General features: G+C 42.8%; 1 protein-coding gene across 3 annotated transcripts in view; it reads right to left on the minus strand.

Moving 5' to 3' along the window:
• The window catches only part of fbn2b (fibrillin 2b), a gene marked incomplete at its 5' end in the record, with an annotated part of 54,329 nt that overhangs the window by 9,238 nt on the left and 23,267 nt on the right, over nt 1-21,824 (minus strand). For 2 of the 3 annotated variants that reach the window (XM_079221383.1, XM_079221382.1), the window contains 33 exons: nt 77-202; nt 311-436; nt 550-618; nt 735-896; nt 981-1,103; nt 1,468-1,590; nt 1,696-1,821; nt 1,913-2,035; nt 2,209-2,331; nt 2,698-2,823; nt 2,993-3,118; nt 3,340-3,462; nt 3,563-3,688; nt 3,940-4,065; nt 4,180-4,308; nt 4,403-4,528; nt 4,764-4,991; nt 5,135-5,260; nt 5,448-5,498; nt 5,834-5,971; nt 6,991-7,110; nt 7,374-7,499; nt 7,859-7,984; nt 8,079-8,132; nt 8,236-8,511; nt 8,831-8,953; nt 9,039-9,164; nt 9,283-9,402; nt 9,626-9,769; nt 9,881-10,123; nt 11,236-11,388; nt 14,905-15,030; nt 18,719-18,844. In XM_079221383.1, coding sequence (XP_079077509.1) covers nt 77-202; nt 311-436; nt 550-618; nt 735-896; nt 981-1,103; nt 1,468-1,590; nt 1,696-1,821; nt 1,913-2,035; nt 2,209-2,331; nt 2,698-2,823; nt 2,993-3,118; nt 3,340-3,462; nt 3,563-3,688; nt 3,940-4,065; nt 4,180-4,308; nt 4,403-4,528; nt 4,764-4,991; nt 5,135-5,260; nt 5,448-5,498; nt 5,834-5,971; nt 6,991-7,110; nt 7,374-7,499; nt 7,859-7,984; nt 8,079-8,132; nt 8,236-8,511; nt 8,831-8,953; nt 9,039-9,164; nt 9,283-9,402; nt 9,626-9,769; nt 9,881-10,123; nt 11,236-11,388; nt 14,905-15,030; nt 18,719-18,844 — 4,389 coding nt within the window. Of the gene's footprint in view, nt 1-76; nt 203-310; nt 437-549; nt 619-734; nt 897-980; nt 1,104-1,467; nt 1,591-1,695; nt 1,822-1,912; nt 2,036-2,208; nt 2,332-2,697; nt 2,824-2,992; nt 3,119-3,339; nt 3,463-3,562; nt 3,689-3,939; nt 4,066-4,179; nt 4,309-4,402; nt 4,529-4,763; nt 4,992-5,134; nt 5,261-5,447; nt 5,499-5,833; nt 5,972-6,990; nt 7,111-7,373; nt 7,500-7,858; nt 7,985-8,078; nt 8,133-8,235; nt 8,512-8,830; nt 8,954-9,038; nt 9,165-9,282; nt 9,403-9,625; nt 9,770-9,868; nt 10,124-11,235; nt 11,389-14,904; nt 15,031-18,718; nt 18,845-21,824 lie in introns of all 3 variants that reach the window. The other variant, XM_079221381.1, reaches the window with a different exon arrangement.

The following is a 21,824-nucleotide window of genomic DNA, read 5'->3' on the forward strand; positions in this document are numbered from 1 at the left end:
TTGCCTTTTCAAACGGTGAGTATTTTTTTTTGTTTCAGACATGAGAACTATTTCCTTGTCGGTCTTTCTCACTCACCCATACAGTTGTTTCCTCCATTGACCTGCATGTACTCAGGGGGACACACACAGGTGTAGTTGCCCAGAGTGTTGTAGCAGGTACCAGGTCCACAGATCCCGGTGTGGGCTGTGCACTCATCGATATCTGTATGTAAAGATGTGATAACAGATCATTAAAAAGAAAAGTTAAGGTAAAAGCAGGTTGTTCATTTTCATTAAACTAATTCAGTATGATTTCTCTTCCAGCTCTTACCTTCACAGATGCGAGTCTCCTCGTTGAGATAGTAACCTGCTGGACACTCACACTGGAAACTACCAAATGTGTTAATACAGTTGCCGCCCTGGCATAGACCTGGCAGCTCCTGGCACTCATCAATATCTAGAGAATAATTTAAATTGTTAGTTAAATCCAAAAATATAAGCTAACGTTTAGTATTTTGCAGCTGCGGTTGTTGGTGGTGACTTGAAAACAGAGAAAGTCGAATGATTTACCTTCCAGGATAACCGTGATGGGGTTGGGTCTGAATCCCTCTCCTCCTGGACAAAGAGTCTTATATTCCGCTACAGACAAGACACACAGCAAGTTAGTGTGTGTCTCCATTTCAGAGTGGGTCAAAAAAGTCTAGAATTAGCAGTAAATAAAGGTGATCGATCGACCGAGGTCCTGTGGTACATACTGGAGTTGGTGGGAGGGCACATTTCACAGGGGTTTCCCCAGGCTCTTCCCAGGGAGCAGCAACAGGAAGCTCGGGTCACGCCCACGCCGATCTCCGCACTGCAAGAGATTCCTCCGTCACCACGTCCAAACGTGTCCAGGAAGCAGTTGCCCACACGGGTATCTGAGAAAGGCAAATATTAACATGGGAGTCAGGAACGTATGACTGAAATAAAGAGTGCTTAGGCCAGCTTTAAGTGTGACTCACCCACGCAGCCCACTCCTGTGGGGTTGAGCTCAAAGTCAGCTGGGCAGTTACACAGGTAGCTCCCTGGAGTGTTCACACACAGCCCGTTGATGCAGTTCACAGGGTCTGCACATTCGTTGATATCTGCAGTACACACACAAGCTCAGCAACACACACTAGACACTTTTCTGAACTATATTGACCTATGAGTTTATAAGCTGCTGTAAGGAACCAAATACTGCTTTTAAAGAGTTTAAATCTTGCTTATGTCACAAACTAACAGAGGGATGATTTAAAGGTGATCTGTGCAAAGACTGAGAAATGATGGGAATAAACAGATGGTATTAGACAGATCTTTGGTCTTTGCATATGCTGGATATCTTTCATCAAACTACGATGCATGAATGCAGGCTGTTATTGTCAATGAAACTCAGCCAAGCTATTTGAGTCTGTTCTATGTCTGAACTAAGCGATTTAAGGGTTAGAGTAACAGAAGCGCAACACTAACCAGTGCAGTTTCCTCCGCTGCGGTCCAGTTCGTAACCATCATCACACACACAGCGGAACATCCCTGGAAGGTTTTGGCATGTTCCAAACACGCAAATGTTTTGGAAATTACACTCATCGATGTCTGTGGCGAAGGCGAGAGACAGAGAGAGGAAATGTTAGTTCCACTACGTGAATGAAAAACTAAAAACAGCAAAGAGAATAAAATGTGACTGAATGAATCCAGCACCTTGGCAGGCCTTGCTGTCCTCTGTGGGAGTGAAGCCCATTTCACACTCGCAGCGGTAGCCGCCCGGAGCATTCAGACACTGTCCGTTCTCACACAGGTTCACGTTGTCTGCACACTCATCCATGTCTGAAACAGAGCAGAGAGGTATATTTTAAACGTACTGTGCATGGCCACAGTGGCAAGTATTTCATTACTCAGAAAGTTTCAGCAGTCTTACCAGAGCAGGAAAATCCATCTCCATTGAAACCCTCCTTGCAGGTACACCTGTAGGATCCCGGTGTGTTGACACAGTCTGCGTTGGGGTTGCAGTTGTGGTCCTCCAGAGAGCATTCGTCCTGATCTGCAGGAAGGCAGAGACAAAAAGTGTCAGAAAAGCAAACTTGATAGCAGAACTCAATCAAAGCAGTCAGAAATATCAAATATTCTTTTGTACAGAAGAGCATTTTGTTCCTTTATTCTGTCTTAAAAACTTACTTTGTAACATACAACTATCTGGTCTGCATATGTACTCACCCACACACTGGAGGCCGTCTCCCACCCAGCCGTCTCGACAGCGGCATTTGAAGCTTCCAGGCACGTTGATGCAGGCAGCATGCATGTCACAGTTATGAGCCCCAATCTCACATTCATCAACATCTGGGGAAGGAGGAGATCAATTAGCCAATACTTTAGGCAGACAGTAACACACATTTCCCTTTTAAACATCAGACAAAATGACAAAAAAATAATAAGCCTTAGTTTTGTGTGGAAAATGCTTCTGTATTAATGGCATGCAAAAAGATGTTCAAATGTAGTTTTCTTTGCAGAGCAGAAATGGTTTAGTTCTATTAGTAGTTGAGTCAATAACTAACACATTAAAACAAATTGTGGACCTTTAACTAGTGTATGCACAAGTTAACTATCTCAACACTCGTCTGAGATTTTGTGTGTGTGTGTGTGTGTGTGTGTGTGTGTGTGTGTGTGTGTGTGTGTGTGTGTGTGTGTGTGTGTGTGTGTGTGTACCTGTGCAGCCAGTGGATCCCTTCTTGACAAAGTATCCCAGCTGACAGTGGCAGATGAAGGAGCCTTTGGTGTTCTCGCAGTCGCCGTGGAGACAGATGTTTGGGTTCAAGTCACACTCGTTCACATCTGGGCAGACAGGGACGGACAGACGCAGATAGTATGTGAATGTTCTGGCCTTCAGAGATTAGAGTGACGGATAATGAGTCCGACAAAGGAATTCCCATAGATCAGCTCAGAGGAACTGAAGAATAAATGAATGTTACATTCATATTCTAAGTATTGTTTTTCCTCTCACCGATACACGTCCTCATGTCCATAGAGGCCATGAAGCCATCGTAACACAGACAGCGGTATTCCCCGGGAATGTTGGTGCATTGGCCTCCGTCACAGATGTCTGGAGTTTCCTCACACTCATCAATGTCTAATAGAAACAGCAGAAAATAAATGTCAATGGGATGCAGGTGGAAACACAATGTAGAAGATCAAAGAGAAAAGCACAAGTGTTTTTCTTTCATGGGAAAACTACATCATATGTCATAATGTTATTATGACATTGGTGCATTTCTTCATAGTTTTAGTTTGGGATAAAAAAAATACTTTATTTAAATACAGGCATACCGAACATATACTGTGTGTGATTACCTGCGCAGGACCTGAGGTCGGGCATGAGAGCGTAGCCCTCACTACAGCTGCACTCGTAGCTTCCATCTGAGTTGGTACAGTGCGTTTCACAGCCTCCGTTCATAATGGTGCATTCATCAATATCTGCAAAGAAGGTCCCCGTTACGGTTTACATCTGTTTCTCATTAGATAAGAAGGTAAAGTGCACAAACAGATAATCCCCTTGTTACTTCGTTCCACTTACCAACGCAGCCCTGTCGGTCTGGTGTGGCCTGGTAACCGGTGTCACAGGAGCACTGGTAGGTCCCCGCCAAGTTGACACAGTGGCCATGCTTGCACAGGTTGTCACTCAGCTGGCACTCGTTCACATCTGGCAGGACAAACAAAGAAGTTAGGCAAAATATACAATTGTGTGTATTGTGCTTTACAGTAATAATGAATATTAGATACAACACAGGTTTACAGAAAACAAAAGATCCAGAGGAGAAAAGTTTGACTCTTTAAAGCAGTTTGTGATTGATTTCAAGCACACTAGATCTGAAAATGAATTCAGCATAAAGTATGATAAATAAAACCTAGCGAGCTTGTGTGTGTGTGTGTGCTTTATGACGTATGAGCCACCTTCGCAGACAGATCCATCGTTGCTGAGCGAGTGTCCGGGGGGACATTCGCACTCATAACTCCCTTCTGTGTTCAGGCAGGTTCCTCCACGACACAACAGGGGATTTCTCTCACACTCATCAATGTCTGTCAGCAGAGAGGAAGAGGGAAGGAGGAGATGAATTAAGAGAGACATGAATTCAAACACGGCGTGTCATTTTGAATTGTGTAATTATGAGTGTACACATGTTTCCAACTCACCCATGCAGTTCTTCATCATCATGAAGCCGCTCTCGTAGCCCTCGAAACATTCACACTCAAAGCTGCCGGGCGTGTTGACACAAGAACCGTGACCACACAAGTCCGGGGAGATGCGGCACTCGTCAATGTCTGAAACACACAAAAAACATCAACAACAGAAACATTCACTAACTGCTCGCTAATTGTGACATGTTTCATTTATTTGTAATAAATTTGCTCGTACCTGTGCAGTTCCTCTCTTCTGCTGTCAGAGCGAAGCCACTGTTGCAGCGACACTTGAAACTGCCGATGGTGTTCCGGCAATTTCCATGGGTGCACAGGCCCTGGAACACCTTACACTCATTCACATCTGGAGAGGAAGACAGAAAGTTAAAATGGCCACGGCTACAAAAAAATAATCAAAAACGTATATGATACACATTATTAGCAGTACAAACATTACAGGTTAGAGTTTAAAGTTTTCCACTTTAATTATAGGGTTCTCCCAACAAATGTACACACTCATGGTGTGACAAAGCCCTTTGAATGAGAGTTGTACATTTGTAAATTTGAATGAGAGTTGTACATTTGGAAATTCTTGGTACCTTTGTAGAACGGCCTGCCGGTCAGAATCTCTCCTCTGTTGGCGAAGCCGGGCCCTCTGGGACAGATGGCTCTGTACTCGGTGGTGGCTGGTTTGGGGCACTCCTCACAGTCGATACCCCAGGCAGAACCCACTGAGCAGCAGCACATGTCCACGCGGTACCTCCCTGGCAGCGGCTCGCCACACTCATCCTCGTGCCACTTCATGTAGCACTGCTCACTACGCGTATCTGGAAAGGTTTGTAGTACGAATCAAAAACAGAGTCGCCTCCCTTTCTAAGTTTTGTCCCAATAGCTCAAGTGACATGATCGTCTCTGAAGATAACAGTTTCATTGGACGTGATGTCTTTGTGGTGCTGGGCGGTCCTCTTACCCACACATGTGCGTCCAGTGCCGTCCAAGGTGAGGCCCTCAGCGCACTCGCAGAGGAACGAGCCCTGGCTGTTCACACAGCGGCCATTTGTGCACACTCCAGGGAACACCTCACACTCATTAATGTCTAAAAGGAGCGGGACATTACACCGCAATTACAAGGTGAAATACAGACTATTGCAATGTGTTTTTAGATATCTACAGGGAGAACATTAAGGCACATTACAAGGACAAAAAGATGATTTCACAGGCGCCGATATTGGCTGAGGGGAGCACTGCAGGTTCACCATTCATCAAAAAATAAAATGTTTTACCTTCACAGACGACGCCCTTCATACGAGCAAACCCTCGAGAGCAGGCGGTATCTAAGGGGACAGGATGACATTAAGAAATGAAATAAAGACATTTAATAAATGAGCGCATTCTTCCTTCTTGACCAATGTAGCCAAAAAACATGTAAAACCTTCAATATCCTTTAATTTGGTCTTTTTTTCTTTTGATTATGTAGTAATAATGTAATAATTGTAACCACTCTTCAATGTGAATTTTAAACAGTGATCCAAATGCCATTTTAGAGGTTTATCAACTAATCTTATAACCTAACTCTGGAGGACTGAAACCGTGTCAAGTTTTTCTTAAAATGGTCAGAGCATCAAACACTGGCAGGAAAAATGAGCAACATCCTTGTGTGAGAACTGACCGATCTCGCAGGGTTCACAGGGGCTGCCCCAGGCGGCTCCCAGTGTGGAGCAGCACTCGGACTTCAGTGTGGCTCCGTTGATGTTGACCTCGCAACGGTTGTCTTGTATGGTCAGCCAGCATGTGCTCTTCATGCTGTCTGTGGAGCCGATGGTACAACAGAGAAGACTTGATTATAGAAACCTTGTGGGATATCCTCGTAAACACAGTTAACATTCAGTGTTAACCGGGTTCATAATTGCAGTTCCATCTTCACAAAACATTTGTAAAGACATGAAAACATTACTCCACAGCACCACGAGTGGAGAAAATGTCAAGATCTGCTCGGGGTACCTTTAACTATGGCAACAAAATACTCCACAAACACAATCACAAGGTCTCCTGTAATGTTCCTCACTGGCCTAAAACATTTGTTTTTGGCTCCACGCTGAGCTGAGTAAAGTAAAGCACATGCGTCATTACATTTAATCCTATGCCTTTCCATTCCTAATGAACTGAAAAAGTGCACAGTCATACCGGTGACACCTTTTTACGAGACCACAAGACCACCCAAACACAAAACCACCATTTATTCTCACTTTTGGGCTTTAGGGATGGGCTCTAAAACAAAAACAGAAATGAACCAAACCAGAGGAATTTGCAGATATTTGACAGAGCCAGCTCATGCAATATGCATGAGGGTATTTATTTAATGACTCATTCTCCCTTCCAGTTACAAAAACATCTGTATTCTGTATTAGCATGTAGCTTTTCTCAGAATGATTTCCCAAAAGTAAAAAAAAAAAAATCTGTAACAAAAGTGGAATATTTAACCTCAGCAGAGAGTCCGACATACCACATGTCATTTTTAATCGGCGGCGGATCTCTGTGAAGTAAAGCAATCTCCATGTGAACCAAGGTCATGCAAGCAAGTATTTTTTTCTAATAAATTATGTGTGTGCCTTTTTGCCCAAACATCTGAGGATGATAATGTATCTGGATGGCTCCTGGAAGCCTTAACTAGCCTCAGTGTTTGTTTACTAGACCTAGATTAAAATGATTACAGAAACACTCCACCACCAATTATTTCACATTTGTAATCTTTATCCCGAGTTGTTTCTCGGACCCTGCCGTGCTGCCATGAAGTGCGTCGGGCTCTTGGGAGGACGGATGCCTTACCCACGCAGATGGTGTTGGTGGAGTCCAGCTTACTGCCATGGGTGCACTCGCAGTTGAAGGATCCGGCCACGTTGCGACACGCTCCATTGATGCACGGGCTGGAATCGCATTCGTTGATATCTGAAACATGTGCAAACACGCACTTGAGGTCGAGGCTGATTTAAACGGAGCATCATCATCATTTGGCAGATACATACAGTGTGTGTCCTTTTTCCATGAGCCGCATGTTTACTGGAAACTACATGCAACACATCTGGTAATAATGCCACCTCATAATGGCCTTGATTGGAGGTAAAAATGACAAATCACGTGTGGATGTGAGGTAGCACAAACACATGAGCGTGTTTGTGAGTCAGAGAGAATGCGGGTGCGTAAGAGCTCACCTTCGCAGGTCTCTGAGTCGGGCTTGAAGACGTATCCTTTCGGACAGGAGCAGGTGTAGGACCCAGGAGTGTTTCTGCAGAGGCCGTTGTCACAAAGCAGACGGTTCACGAGGCACTCGTTGATATCTACAGGGAGGCGAGAGAAGGCAATGGTTTGAAAATAGAGGACAGTAATGAAAGGTTTAAGACATTTCTAATGGAAGCGCAATCATTCAACAGTTTTGTCCTATGAGAAATTAGACTGTCACATGAGAAACGTTGAAACACAATTCAATTAACTCGTTGCTGCTGCTGCAGCCTTACTTACTTAGCCTTACTAATGTTTGCAAACTTTAGAAAGACATATTCAGGTACAATTTGATGAGTGCTCTCTCCTTGTGCTGCTGTGTCTTAACAGTATTTACCTGTATGACCTGTGGCCACTATGAACAGAATGGTATATAGTTTTACATCATACAAACAAAATCTACTCCACTTTGACTCACCAACACAGTTTTTGCCACTGGTGTCAGACTCGTAGCCGATATTACAGATGCAGCGGTAGCTTCCTCTCAGATTCTCACATATACCGTTCTGACAAATGTCTGGGTCCAGGGCACACTCATTGATGTCTAAGAGAGGACAGGCATTATGTAGATTAATACTGATAAGAGTGTTTCTAAACAGCACTGTCAGAATATTTACATTCATGAACAAAATACTCACCTCTGCCGTCAGCTGTAATGCCAATACCACTGCTGCATACAGCCTGGAACTCAGCTGAAAGAAGCATCAGATGAGCCGGATTGCATATTTTTTTACAAAATTAACAAAGATATGTAAGAATGTAAATAAACAGTATGAAGCAAATGAAATATCATACCTGAGTTTCTGGAGGGGCAGGGATTGCAAGGCTCTCCAAAGCCATGTTCAGCATTGGCACAGCAGCACTCAGACTTAGTCACTGCACCCGGGAACGGCCGTGAACATGTACCCATCTTTATGGCGCCGTAGCACGTGGTCCTCATGTGCGTGTCCACACACACTCGCCCATCGACATCGATGGCCAGGCCCGGAGGACACTCGCAGCGGAAGGAGCCCTCAGAGTTGATGCAGCGTCCATTCATACAAATGCCAGGAGTCAGACACTCATCAATGTCTGATGGAGAGAGAGCACATGACGTATCTATCACAGGTCGGCTTCAGCTTATGAGCAGAATGGGATATTCCTTTTAGTTAACTGAAGGAGAAATCATCACTAAACATAAAAAACATGAGTTTCCTATAAAAATAAATCTAATGGTGATTTATTTTATCATTCTGGATATTTAACTTACATTTTACAGACAGACATAAGTGTGCACAAATTGGTTTCAAACGGTATCTGAAGGATTTCAAAAAACACCAAATCTGTCAACACAGCAGGCGGTTTGCCCCGAGACTTGAGGTCTGTATTTTTATTAATAAATCATCCATACCGGTGCAGTAGCGTCCGTTGGGTGCTAAAGCAAAGCCGGGCTTGCAGATACACTTGAAGCTGCCGTCTTCATTGATACACATGCCATTGTGACACATGTTGGTGGTGGCGCACTCGTCGTGATCTGGAGGGAAACAGGAGGAAAATGTCAGGTCAAGTTTGTGAAAGGTGAGAGTTCATGTGAGGGTCAACCTGTGTGGGCTCCTTACCGATGCAGTTCTTTCCATCCGGAGTGAGCTCGAAGCCAGCATTGCAAATACACTGAAAGCTTCCCTCCGTGTTGACACAGCGGCCGTTGCGACACATCACACCATTCACAATACACTCATCAATATCTAAAGGGAGGGAGGAAGGATGTGGCTTAGTGTATTATATCTCAACCACCCGTTATAAACATACTATGGTGATACATATGTCCAACATGTATTTTGAAGAGACTTCTTGGGGACAAACCATTGCATGCTTGTTTGGTGGGGCTTCCGCTGAAGCCCTCATGGCACTTGCAGTGGTACCCTCCAGGTGTGTTAGCACAGTCTCCATTGATACATGGATTACTCACACACTCATCCACATCTGGGGAAAAAAAAAACATAATTCACATTTTAGCAGATTTCACCTGCACCTACACTTGTATTGAGTTCCTTAAATCGGCTGAAGATGGCAGTGCAGTGCATGGAATTAACTCTCGTACTGTCACATATAGTCAGTGTGTCGGCCTATAAGGCATTGGTAGGCTACTAAAAACTGACTGCATACATTTCATGTGCTCTTATAAAGCATAGAGCATGTATCTTACCGATACACTCCCCACGGACATCCTGTTTGTAGCCCATGTTGCACTCGCATCGGTAGCTTGTGGGTGTGGGAATGCAGCGTCCATTGAGACACAGGTTGGTGAAATGTTTGCACACGTCAATGGTGTCGTTCACAGAAACCGTGCCTGCGAATAAACGAGATACATTAATAAAACAAATACACAGTACATGCTACCTACTGATAAATGAGCCCTTCAATCTAGTACAGGCTTATTGAAATCCACAGAGTGTCTCACCGATTTGTTGGTGTCCTCCTCCATTGGCTCCAAAGCCGTTCACATTAAAGCCATTGCCGTTGCCATTGCCATTACCATGGCCATTTCCATTGCCACCGACGCCTCCGTTGCCATTACCATTAGGGAACTTGTATCCATAGTTGTACCCGTTACCGTTGGTGTTGGGGTAGTGTCCATTGGGGTAGACGTGAGGGAGTCCGTGTCCTTGGGGAACACCCACAATGCACAGACGCCTGAACTCGTCTACAAGGGAGACAAAGATCACAGGGAAGAAGTCAGTCTATGCATTCTACTGGAGTGTAACTGTACTAGTAATTTGTTTCCAGCCAGATGAAGCTGAAGAACAACATACTCAGAGAAGTTGTCCCAACCAAGAAAAGCACTTTGGATCACTCAAATGTACTCAATGTTTCCTGAAATTGCAGATTTTACAAAGGCTATTGTATTTGCTCTACATTTTGATGTCCTTTTGCTGAAGTTTTCTTTATAAATTGGCAATTTAACTGTTTTACTGCTTTCAAATATGCTTTGACTGGAGAAAAGCCTGACCAAGAAATAAAAGAAAAATGTGCATCATAATGATCAACTCTAATCTGCATGGGATGCAGTGAAAGTAAGTCTAGTGTATTGTTGAAGTGTATGCTTGTATTGGTGAATACATATATGTATGCACTGCAGGCACTTTATGTACGTATTTGTGTAGTCATATGTGTATATGTGTGCAGTATTGCACAGCACTGTATATTTGTATGTCACACTAAATCAAACACACATCATATTTCCGCAGTGCCAGTGAAAACAGAACATTCTGTAACTCAGTTTGAGATCACACAATATCACGCAGAGGAAGATTTTTCTTTCCAGCTTGACTAAGGAGATGATGGGTCATTATCTTCACACTAATCTTTCCCATCTTCTCAGTTCAGTTTCTGCTCACGACATCATGCTCATCAGTCTGAGTGGATGCTCTTCCCTCGCTGTCACACACACACACACACACACACACACACACACACACACACACACATACACACACACACACACACACACACACACACACACACACACACACACACACACACACACTCAAAGCACTCTCTGTGTCAGTGTTGTCTAGTTTAACATCAATGTGTTAAACTCATCTGTCTTGTGAAATGTTTTCGCTTTCATGGCTTTGTTGACCGCCTATGCTCATGCCAAGTCATGGACAATCTATTGTGGAGACATCATCAGCAGTACATGATGGATGTTCTGTACTGGTTTCAAAGCACATATCCGTCTCTTTGTTTGGGAATCAGCTCACATATGAAACGTGTATCCTCTGTTCTGTGTATCTGGTTGTCTTGTGTACTCACCAGACCCCCTGACGGGGCACATCTCAGGGATCTGTCCCAAAGCCCAGCAGCGTCCTGTGTCACAGCAACACTGCATCTTGGTGAACTGACCGTTCAGCTCCGCAGCACAGCGGCCGTTAGCCAGAGCGGAGAAACAGGTGCCCACGCGCTGATCTGAAGGAAGAGGAGACGGGTTCACAGAATTTGAGCACAAGATACATATGGCTGATGCGTTTTTGGCATTACATCATTTTAAATATAAGTATTTCTACTGTATGGACATATGAAGGATCAAATAAAAAATGCAGAGTTTAAAAAAAAAAACATAGTATATTTTCTCATTGTGTTGATTTTTTAGATATTGGTATGTAGTGGCGTATTTTCATTTTAGAGATTAAGATGAAAACTGTTAGTGATGGTTTTAAGAAAAGGTAGGTGTAACCTCTAACAGGTAATTATTATAATTTAAAAGAACCTTTTGCGAAATATTTACCCAAATAAAATTGTATAGAACAACTTAACAGGAGCTTCATTTTTTTTGGTTTTAGTGGTTTTGACTCTTGCTGTAGTGATGTACCGGCGTACCCCAGGGTGTGTCAGTACAATGTGACCTCACTGCTACAGGTAGTTACAGGTGCAACAGATCCAGAGCAAACGCCCACCACTGATGCTGGGTATGGTCAGAGATACGTCGCTTAAACTTTGAAACAAAGAGGACGGTGAAACACTGCTTTTTAGCCTGGTGTAAATGACTCTTTAAATGCAGGGCTTCAGGTCCCAAATTAAGCCCCATTACCAACAGTGACACAGCTTTATATGTGTGAAAATGTTACAGGTAATCACTGCTCTTAAACCAGCAGTGCTGTTTGTCAGAGGGCTGGCCTGGCCTTTCCATGGTGGCTGTGGAGGAAGCGTATTTATGGGCTGGTAGTGGGAAAGGTTGCATGGGGTCTTGAATAACTGCAGGCATCTGAAGGGCCTCCAAAAGGGGGTCTTATTTGTTACAGTTTACCAGGTCAGGGTCAATGAGGCAGGAAAGGGGGCTGGGGTTCAAAGATCTTGTGTAAGGAGTGAATGGAGAGGAGGAAGTTAGGAGGTTTCTGGGTATTTAAGGAAAATACCAAGAAAGTGGGAAAGGCAGAGCGAGACGGAGTATTATTTTAGAAAGTGAGCAGCATGTGTGAAAGAGAATTTTAGAATCTGCAGAAAAAAGGGGGAGAAAAAGGGTAAAAGCAGAAGGAGGGGCACGAGTCGATTAACACACTAATGAGCCAGCAGTCTGGAATTAATCAGTTCCATGTGGAGCAATTCTTGCCAATTAGATAGAACATGAGGCACTTTGTCTGGGAGCACATATTGTACAGTACACACACATTTACACAGTTACACACACACACACACAGACATTCATTCACATACATATCCACAGTCACGTAGACAAAATACGCACAGATACACACTTGGACACAAAATATGTATATACACACAAACGCAATCTGAAAAACATCCCGAAGGAATGACGGAGTTGGAGGCCGGTTGGAGGGAAAGGAGCGGGGGGCGAGTTGCTGATGAGGATGATGATGACTTAAATTGGATCCAGACCGTGGCTTGCTTGCTAGTGTGGCTCCACTACACAAGCATATGCTTTCATTTGATGAGGTGTTTTTACAGACTGACTGACTGGACAGGTCTTCTTCTATTTTTTGTTGTTTAAAGCTTCCACCGTGTGACAGGGTATTAGGCTCTGATTACTGTCAGAGCCCCCAGCAGCTCCAGCTGGCTTACTTTATCACGGCACAGTACATCCCACAAAACACAGGCCAACTACCACATAGTATGGCCTCCAGGACCAGAGCTACATACATCCTGCTTCTAAAACACGAGGGCGAGAGATCAGCCCTATAAAAACTATTTACTCTCTTTAATTCACTTTAAGCTCTGACCACAAAAAAGGCAAAGAGATCAGACGGTGAGGGAAACTGCGTCAAAGTGTGTCAGTAATGTGAGGAGGAAACCAGCTGAGTTTCTAAGCCCAGGTTTGTTGTTTAAGTGGGATCATTGGTTTGGCCCTGACCCAGTCTAGTCTGGTTTTGTTTGGGTTTACTTATCTCTGCCTCTGTCTCCTCCCAATCTAGTCTTGTCCATTTTGGATGTGGGACAGAGGAAGGATATATTAAGGTTGTATCTGGCACCTGTTTTATTTGCTCTGTTTTTCCCTTCAGCAGGCTGCAATAGAGCAACTGAAAACGACAACTGAAGGAAATAAGGTGCATAGTCCAGATGTCAGAGGATGGATAGAAAAAAACCACAGGAAACAGTAAGAGAAATAAGGAGAGTGAGAGTGCGAGAACGCTTCAGTTTTGGCGATTAAAAGGAAAGAAAAGGAAAGAAAAACAGCAGCCAGAGGAGACAGTGCAAGTGAAAATACGCTGACAGAGATAGACGCGTGCACTGTGTTGAAGAGTAAACAGAGACTTTCTACTGTATTTCACTCAAACATTAGCTGAGAGAAGGAGATTTGGTCCGATCCACTGAGCACTCAGAACAAATTTGAGAAATCAGTAGAGAGAGAGAGAGAGAGCAACATACCTCATCAGGGCAAAGAGGACGAAAGGGGATAACAGTGGAAAGAGGAAAAAAATATATATTTGGTCACGCATAACGGAAGACAGATGGAGAACTTTTGGGATTGGTTGATTGGAGAGCCACTCTCTCCCACACACATCCATTGGCAAAGGCACAGGCACCTCAGGTTGCCAGTTAGTACCATATTTGTAATGTTCCTTCTCACAGTATCTGTCACTCCTTTCTCCAATGCTTCACCTTTTGTTCTTCCGTTTGTTGAGGAAGAACAAAACCCATCTTCCATCACCTATTCATCCTCTGTTTCTTCTTCCTCCATATATTGTCTCTATCATTACCAATTTGATCAACCTTTTTTTCCTCTTTTTAAAAAACATTATACAGCTTATGCCAATTACATTGAAGCTAAACAATTACAAAATACCTGTGAGATCAGAAAAAACAGAAAAGCTCCACAGATGATGGAGGACTGATTGCATGAAAACTAGAAAATAACTGGAAGGAAACATGGATTTAAATATATGCCAATCCAGAGGTTTTAGTTTGCTACAGGAGCTCTTATTGGAGGAGAGTTGAGCTGAACCTGTGATGCAGACAGGGGGAAACAGGCAGACCCTGAGCTGTCAGTTTTGGGGTGAAGTCTTGAAATAATGTATTAACACCTGGTTGTATTTCACTGTGGCTACCATGATTGGTGAGGATTGCAGGACTACATTAACACCTGGTCATATTTCATGGGACATGTCAGTTAAGTATGCACTGTATGTGCATGAGCGTGTATGAATGAGTCAGAGGGGCACTGGCATTGGAGTCGATTAATGCTGTCAAGGCCAATGCGTGCAAACGTGTTTGTCTGCACATGGTGACCACAGGTTAGCTTGACTCATCAGGACTCCACTCACAGGAAGCAGTGATGGAGGGAGGGAAGTTAGCGGCCAGATGTGTAGCTTTTAGCTAGCCGGAGGATGAGGAAATGCTCAAATGAGAGCGTTTGAAATCTGTTCATGCGTGTGTGTGTGTGTGTGTGTGTGTGTGTGTGTGTGTGTGTGTGTGTGTGTGTGTGTGTGTGTGTGTGTGTGTGTGTGTGTGCACGTGCGTGAGACTCACCCACACATCTGGAGCCGTCTGTGCTTGAGACGTAGCCTCGTGGACAGGTGCAGACGTAGCTACCGGCAGTGTTGCTGCATTCTCCTCCATCACACACACCAGAGATGGTGCTGCATTCATCAATGTCTGAAACATGGTTACATCAAAAGCACACATCACATCACAGGACACATCTGTCAAGTACGCCTCACGCCAGATCAGAACTACATTTTTTTCAAAGTTCAAAATGTCTCTGTTCGGAAAGATACAGTAGCACACTGCAGTAAAAGCTTTATAGCCCTGGAGCAACCATTTCTCCCTGAGGAATAATGAAGCAAATCAAATAGATCTGCAGTCGACTAAAGTGGAATTGATATACTTCTGGTGTTCTGCTGCTAAAACTCAAGTTTGTGAGCCACAAACTGTAAAGCTCAGTGATAGAAGAACAAAAGCAGCACTAACCAATGAACGGTCCCTACGAAGGAAACTGACGCGAAAATAGCTCCGACGTATTATGTATCAGGTTAACCTCTCACAATATGGTAACCAATCAAATTATATATACACACACACGAGTTTAGTTCTACACTCTAGTTTTATCGACTGTAGGAAAAGTAAACTTGTGAAACCTGGCATTGAATGGCTTCGTAGTCGTCTTTGCTTCTTTGCTCAATTTCAATATATTTGTGCCCATTTTAGACTGTTTTATTCTGACAAATGCTTTAGTCTGTTGCTTGTGACATTTGTGAAGTTTGGCTTCTTTCATTCCTTTTAAGTAAAGTATAAAAGAAGGTATTGTGAAATAAATGATAAAAGATACCCAACTCTATCAAAGGGTAGGAAAGAAAAATGTATGAAGCTATAATGACGATAATAAATTATTGTTCTACTGAAGACCACTTATTGTACAGCACGATAAGCCAACAAAGCAGTCTTATGAGGACCCCAAATGTGAATAGAAACCAAATATATGGGCAGGGATAACAAGGAAACCTGCTATACTATAAGGCAAAACATATGTATAAAAACACATTTGGCTTAATCACATGCTCAATTGTGGTATCTACAATTGCTTCAAGTCTACAAATGGCCGTACAAAAAGCAACAAAGCTGCCAATGCCACAATGAATACGCTGAACTTATTCAAACATGCCATGGTTATACTCATAAATGTGTACGATGGCTGAGAGTACCTGGGTCGGTGCTTGGCAGGGCCCACCTTCATGAAGGCATTAAGGTGTATTATTCAGTGGGAGGGGGCCTCATTGCTCCATGACGGGGGAACCCAAAGTGGAGTTCCAGAAGGTATTGGGTTTTTATGATGTGTCACGCTTATTTATGTGCATACGTAATTACTGCACCACTGCGGGGCATAATTACAGCAATAGAGCAGACGTGGAGCGTGAGGTAATGTGTGTGCGTGTGTGTGTGTGTCTGTGTGTGTGTGTGTGTGTGTGTGTGTGTGTGTGACCTGTGCGTTTAGTTGGGAAAGTGAAGGGTGTGTTATTGCTTGTCTTTCTTTCTAGGAGTGTGTAGCTTCCATCCATGTGTGTTGCCCACTGTGGGAAGCTCAGAGGCTGTTCTTCCCCTGCTGACTCCTGTCTGACAGCAGTGGCAGAAGGCCTAGGTGAGGCTGTAAAAAGCCCCGCTAAATAAACCTTGTGTCAGCAGAATCAACAACACGCCAGACGTTACGCTCCCCACAGGCGTAGCGCTCTGGGACCGGCCGCGTGTGTGGAGGGAAATGTGTGTCACCTGGATAAACGTCTACAACTGAGCCATCAAGTCTGCCATGTTCGACTGTGTGTACATACCCATCATATATTCCCCAAAAAAAAGTATTTGTTTAATTTAACCAGTTTTCATTGTTCAATCTGATCTAAATGCTGATGTTTGTATGTGTGCACGAGTGCGTGAGAATCCACGAGTGTCAGAGCAACCGGGAGGTCCGTGAGTGTAATGAGAAAGTCTCCCAGATGCCGTAAGTATTTCTTTGTTCAGCACTAACAGCTGGTTCTGAGCCAAAGGACTATATTTATGGAAGGAAAATGGAAGGAGAAGCAAAAAAAAGGGGAAAAAGGAGAGACTGTTAAGCACAGTCTGAACTAAAAGCAGGCCGTTAAACTAGGTGCCTTGTGCCCGAAACGATCAGACGCCCATGACATCTTAACTGCACTTTATCTTAACTGCTCCAAAACCTCAGTAATTTCACTGTGAAGGCTCTAAGTGAGGTTTGTGCATTAGCTAGGAGAGCATTTCAATAAAATCCCCCCCTCCCCCCGAGGACCAGGTCTGATTGTTTCCGAGATATCACTAAACATGGGTTTCCTGCCGAACCATGACTTCAGATTCACGTCATACTGTTCTTTTGTTTTTACAAGCTTTACAAACACTGAGCTCTTTCTCTCTTTTGTATTTTTTGTTTGTTTCTCAGGCAAAATTAGAATGGGAAACTGCATACAGTATTTCACATTTTCTTACTTTTTTTTAGATTACACACGTTAATTTGAAAATAACTGAGGGTTTAACCAAGTCTTGTTCTGACCATGATCACCTTTGCTGAAGAAAATAAAGCTCCCACTGTGCATAAAGTGCTGATTTGACTTTGTCTCAGAGCGACCTTGTAGTATAACTGCTCAGCCCTCTCTGTGCTGGAATGTGGCTACAACATCCAACATCCACACCCAATGCCTTTGAGTAGTGCTCAGCATCTCATTTTCTCCTGACTGTAGGTCCTAGACCATTGATGGCGTTCACCCAAAACCACAACTGAAACTGGGACTGATTTAGTGAAGTCATCCTCCCCGTTTCCTCTATTATTCACTGTGACACAAATCCCTCTTTGGTGTGTCATGATAATTGCTTCCCATGAATCTAACCTTTTTTCTGTATCTCATGCATCTCTCAGTCATGCTACAAGTTAATAAAAGGAGAATTCAGATGATTATTCATGCACTGGTACACTGCGACATCCAGTCTTGTTCAGTAGAAGACATTTCATCTGGCTGAAACTGTTTAAGAGCTTTCTGTAATCCTCCATAAAGACTAAGAACACATCGGCTTCAGTCCAACAGACACAACCCCTGCCTGGCTAACGCTCAGACTGTTTAGAATGGGCATTGTTTAAATTCCATCTAATCTACACATTGTAATGTGAATCCACTCTGTGTGTGTGTGTGTGTGTGTGTGTGTGTGTGTGTGTGTGTGTGTGTGTGTGTGTGTGTGTTTATGTGCACACGTCGGACTTCTTTAACTCTGAACATGTCGTCACTTTTTAAACACCCGTGGAGATTTGAAAACTGATCCCAGCAAACCCAAAGTTATTACAAAGTGCATCGTCCGTGACTGTGTCATCAGTAAGTCAACACAATATCATTTAAATTCCCTTGGAATGTTTTGGATTGGCGATGGGTTTACATGCTCAAGTACTCTGCATTAGTAACAGGAAAGTTGATATATTGTGCAATGCTTTGTCAATTAATAAATTAAAACAATATTTTTTGTTTAGTCGTTATCTTAGTTGTTAATTATAAGCCAACATGTAGTTAGGTCTATTGCACACGTTAAACAGCTGCTTTCACTGCTACATGTAATATTATAACAGAGTGAACTTCTCTTTTTCCTCCTCTATAAAGACCGCAGAAGAACCATGAAGCCATCAGGAAATAATTATCTAGCTCAAGGACACTTGCCTCTTTCTAGTGAGAACTGTGTTTGAACTACGCTGCTTTATCTCCCTTAATAATATTTCCCCTAACTCGGACCCTCTGGCAAATCAGATCCATTTTCTTTTAATCCCCTCGGTCCTCATAATGCAGGTTTGTTATCCACTCACCTTCACATTTGTGGCTTGTTTCACTCTGACGATGGCCCGCGGGACATTTACACTCGTAGGATCCCACAGTGTTGATGCAGGTACCTCCGGCACAAAGACCTGGCACCGCCTGGCACTCGTCCACATCTAAGAGAAGGAGAGAAAGACAACGACATTTGTGAGAAAGGATAAAGGTTCTGAAATGACTGGCATCTGCATATTATTGATTTAAGAGATGAAGCATCCTGCAGTATATTAGTAAGACCTCAAAGACTCAGACATAACATTTTTCTATAAACATATATGTTTATATTAGTTATATGGCTCAACGCACATTTTATAGCATGTTTCTGGCAGTCCTTCTGTCGCTAAAACACTGTTCTTCAGTCTTCTGTTCTACATATTAAAAGCGAGACGTAACTTGGCAGCGGCTGGGATGTCTAAGACCACTTCCAGAAAATCCCATTTGTGCTCATGTTTCAACAGGAAACGTCTTTTTAAACGTACGTTTTTCCCAGCATTCAATGTGAGTCACTTTCCCAAGTATTGGGCACATGTCAGAGGGTTGCTGTCAGAAAACTGTGGATGTCTCTGATCCTGATCCACACACACTCAGAGACACACAGTGGCTTTATATTCACCACATTGCCCAGTCACCAAGCAGGACCCAGGCATTGTCAATGTGTGTCATGGCCCGGAGATATGAAAATATGACACACACGTACATATACATTGGTACAGAGTTTATATATATATATATAATCTCTGCCTCTTTGTCCAAAAGGCTGAGAGAAAAATAAATAAATAATCTAGTCTACAGTTAGATTCATGGTCAGATGTGCTTTGTACTTTTGCCAGAGAGACGTTGCTCTGGGCTCTCTTACGCAATTAGGTGTCTTTGGTGCATGTGTGTGTGTGAGAGAGAGACAGTGGGACGTTAGAGAGTGGAGCAAAGATACTAACAGAGATTCAGAGAGAGAAGAAGTACAAACACACAGTGTGAAAGAGAGTAAGAGAGGAGAGATGAGTGAGTGTCTCACACTGTCTAACGTCCAAGTCGTGAAGCTAAATACAAATCAGTTACTGATCCCAGATGTGTTACCTTTCTGAATTACCAAAACAAATTCCGTTTACACATATATCTAGATGGATTGTGGTTTTACATTACATCCCTATATTATATTATATATCCATATTAATTTGTTGAACATTGAATTGAAACATTAAAAGTATTTTGTCCATCTAACTAAACATAAATCTGTGTCGGTGTCTTCGCTATGACTGGATCCCAAAAAAGGACTGTGCCACTTGACCTGCATAAACACAAATGGGTCATTCCTCCCAATTCTGCACACGTTGGTATATGGACTTGCTCTTGACAAAAAAAAAATAACAATCTGACTGTACATATATTCACCGCCGCTACCGTTGCGCCTGCATTGAGACAGGCACAGAGACCTCAACATACTTTTTGATTCACTTAATTTGCTCATTATTTTAATCGCTGGATGACGGGAAGATGTGGGCAGGGACTCAGATGCCTGTAACCGGGTGTTTTACAAATCCCCTGTCAACATATCTGCCAATGAAATCTAACAAGTATTGGTATAAGCCTACCATGTGTGACGTTCAATTGTAAATTTAAACAATCTTGAGTTTGCTATAATTCGCAACTTCCCAGCATAAATACATGAACGTAATGTCCTTCTAGCTCTGATACTGTTGAAGTGCGGCCAGGTGCTATGAGCTTCAGAATAAAAACACAGTCTCCCTCTGTGACGGCTCCAGCAATACCTCAACCATCACAATCTGCCCAGAGTGGTGTTGGGTGTGTCCATGTCAGAGAAGCTGAATTGAGGCAACAAAGAGCCTGGCAGGGCTCATTTAACAAGGGACACGACATCCAGATGTGTCAGATAGTGGTGCAGTCTTATTGCTTAGTCTGGTCAGGGTCATAGGTTATTTCAGAGGCATGCAGAGAGAGTCTGGTCTGGTCTGAGGGGGTTCTGGGACACCAGCGGCACGAATGTTGATGAAAGAAAGTTCATTTCAGTTCATATTTCCCTCAGTTTCTCTTTTGTAATCTCCATATCTCACTTTTGTGGACCTCTTTTAGTCACAGCTGCTTGATTCTTGAGTGAATATGTTTATACAATTAATGCTATAAGTATCTCTGCTTTGCCTAATACATGCACATTCTAATTCTGCTATTACTCTGATATCATTGACATGATGCACTGTGTATAGAACACACCAGTTTAAGAAAGGCGAGGACGAGCTCACATTTTGACTTCAAGAGAGAAAGACTGATGTAAAAGCTGGGACCTGCTCATAATGACTGAGATACTGACACATACATAAATTACATGTAAAACTGTTTTTATTCACACTATATTTCAATGACCTATATAATCTATGATAAAACATAAATATTAAAATGTAGCAGATGATTAATTGTGACAGCTGCAACGACTGATGTTCAGGACACGCTCACTAAATCATGTCTCTTATTAAATGTTAAAAAAAGAGGATGATGTCTACAAAACAACCAGTAGCGGTGACATATTGTTGACCATATGTGTTTAAATAGCTTGTGGTCACATTGAACTTTTAAAAGTCATGTAAAAAAAAAGAAAAAGAAAGGTTTTATGCAAATGAGGCCAATTCTGACACCTAATGATTTTGATCATTGATTTTTTAACTGGTCACTTACAGCTGTAGTTACACTTATATCAATATAATTACTTTTCAAGAAAGCCATTAAAGTTTTTAATTTAAAAAGAAAATGTAATTCCATCATTTAACGTTTCTGGAAAAATAGAATTTATTGAGCTATGGAAATTATATAAAATGTGAAAATATACTTTTTTTTCACGAATAAGGCTTTGAATGGGCTTGACCGACCTCCTTTAATTAAAAAGCTGACAGTGGCGTTGGCACCAGGGCCACCACTAGATGGGACTGTGAGGCGCACCACATTTGGACAAACTGTGCTAAAAGATGCAATAAGGGAGTGCCCTACATATTCTACTTTTAAGATCCACCTCAAGGCAAACCAGAACTGTGATTACTTTTAACATGACACGTTGCACGATGCATCTAATTTGTTCTACTTCTGTATTGTATA

Source organism: Taurulus bubalis (assembly GCF_910589615.1).
Source record: "Taurulus bubalis genome assembly, chromosome: 7".
In the NCBI taxonomy this organism is placed as follows: domain Eukaryota; kingdom Metazoa; phylum Chordata; class Actinopteri; order Perciformes; family Cottidae; genus Taurulus; species Taurulus bubalis.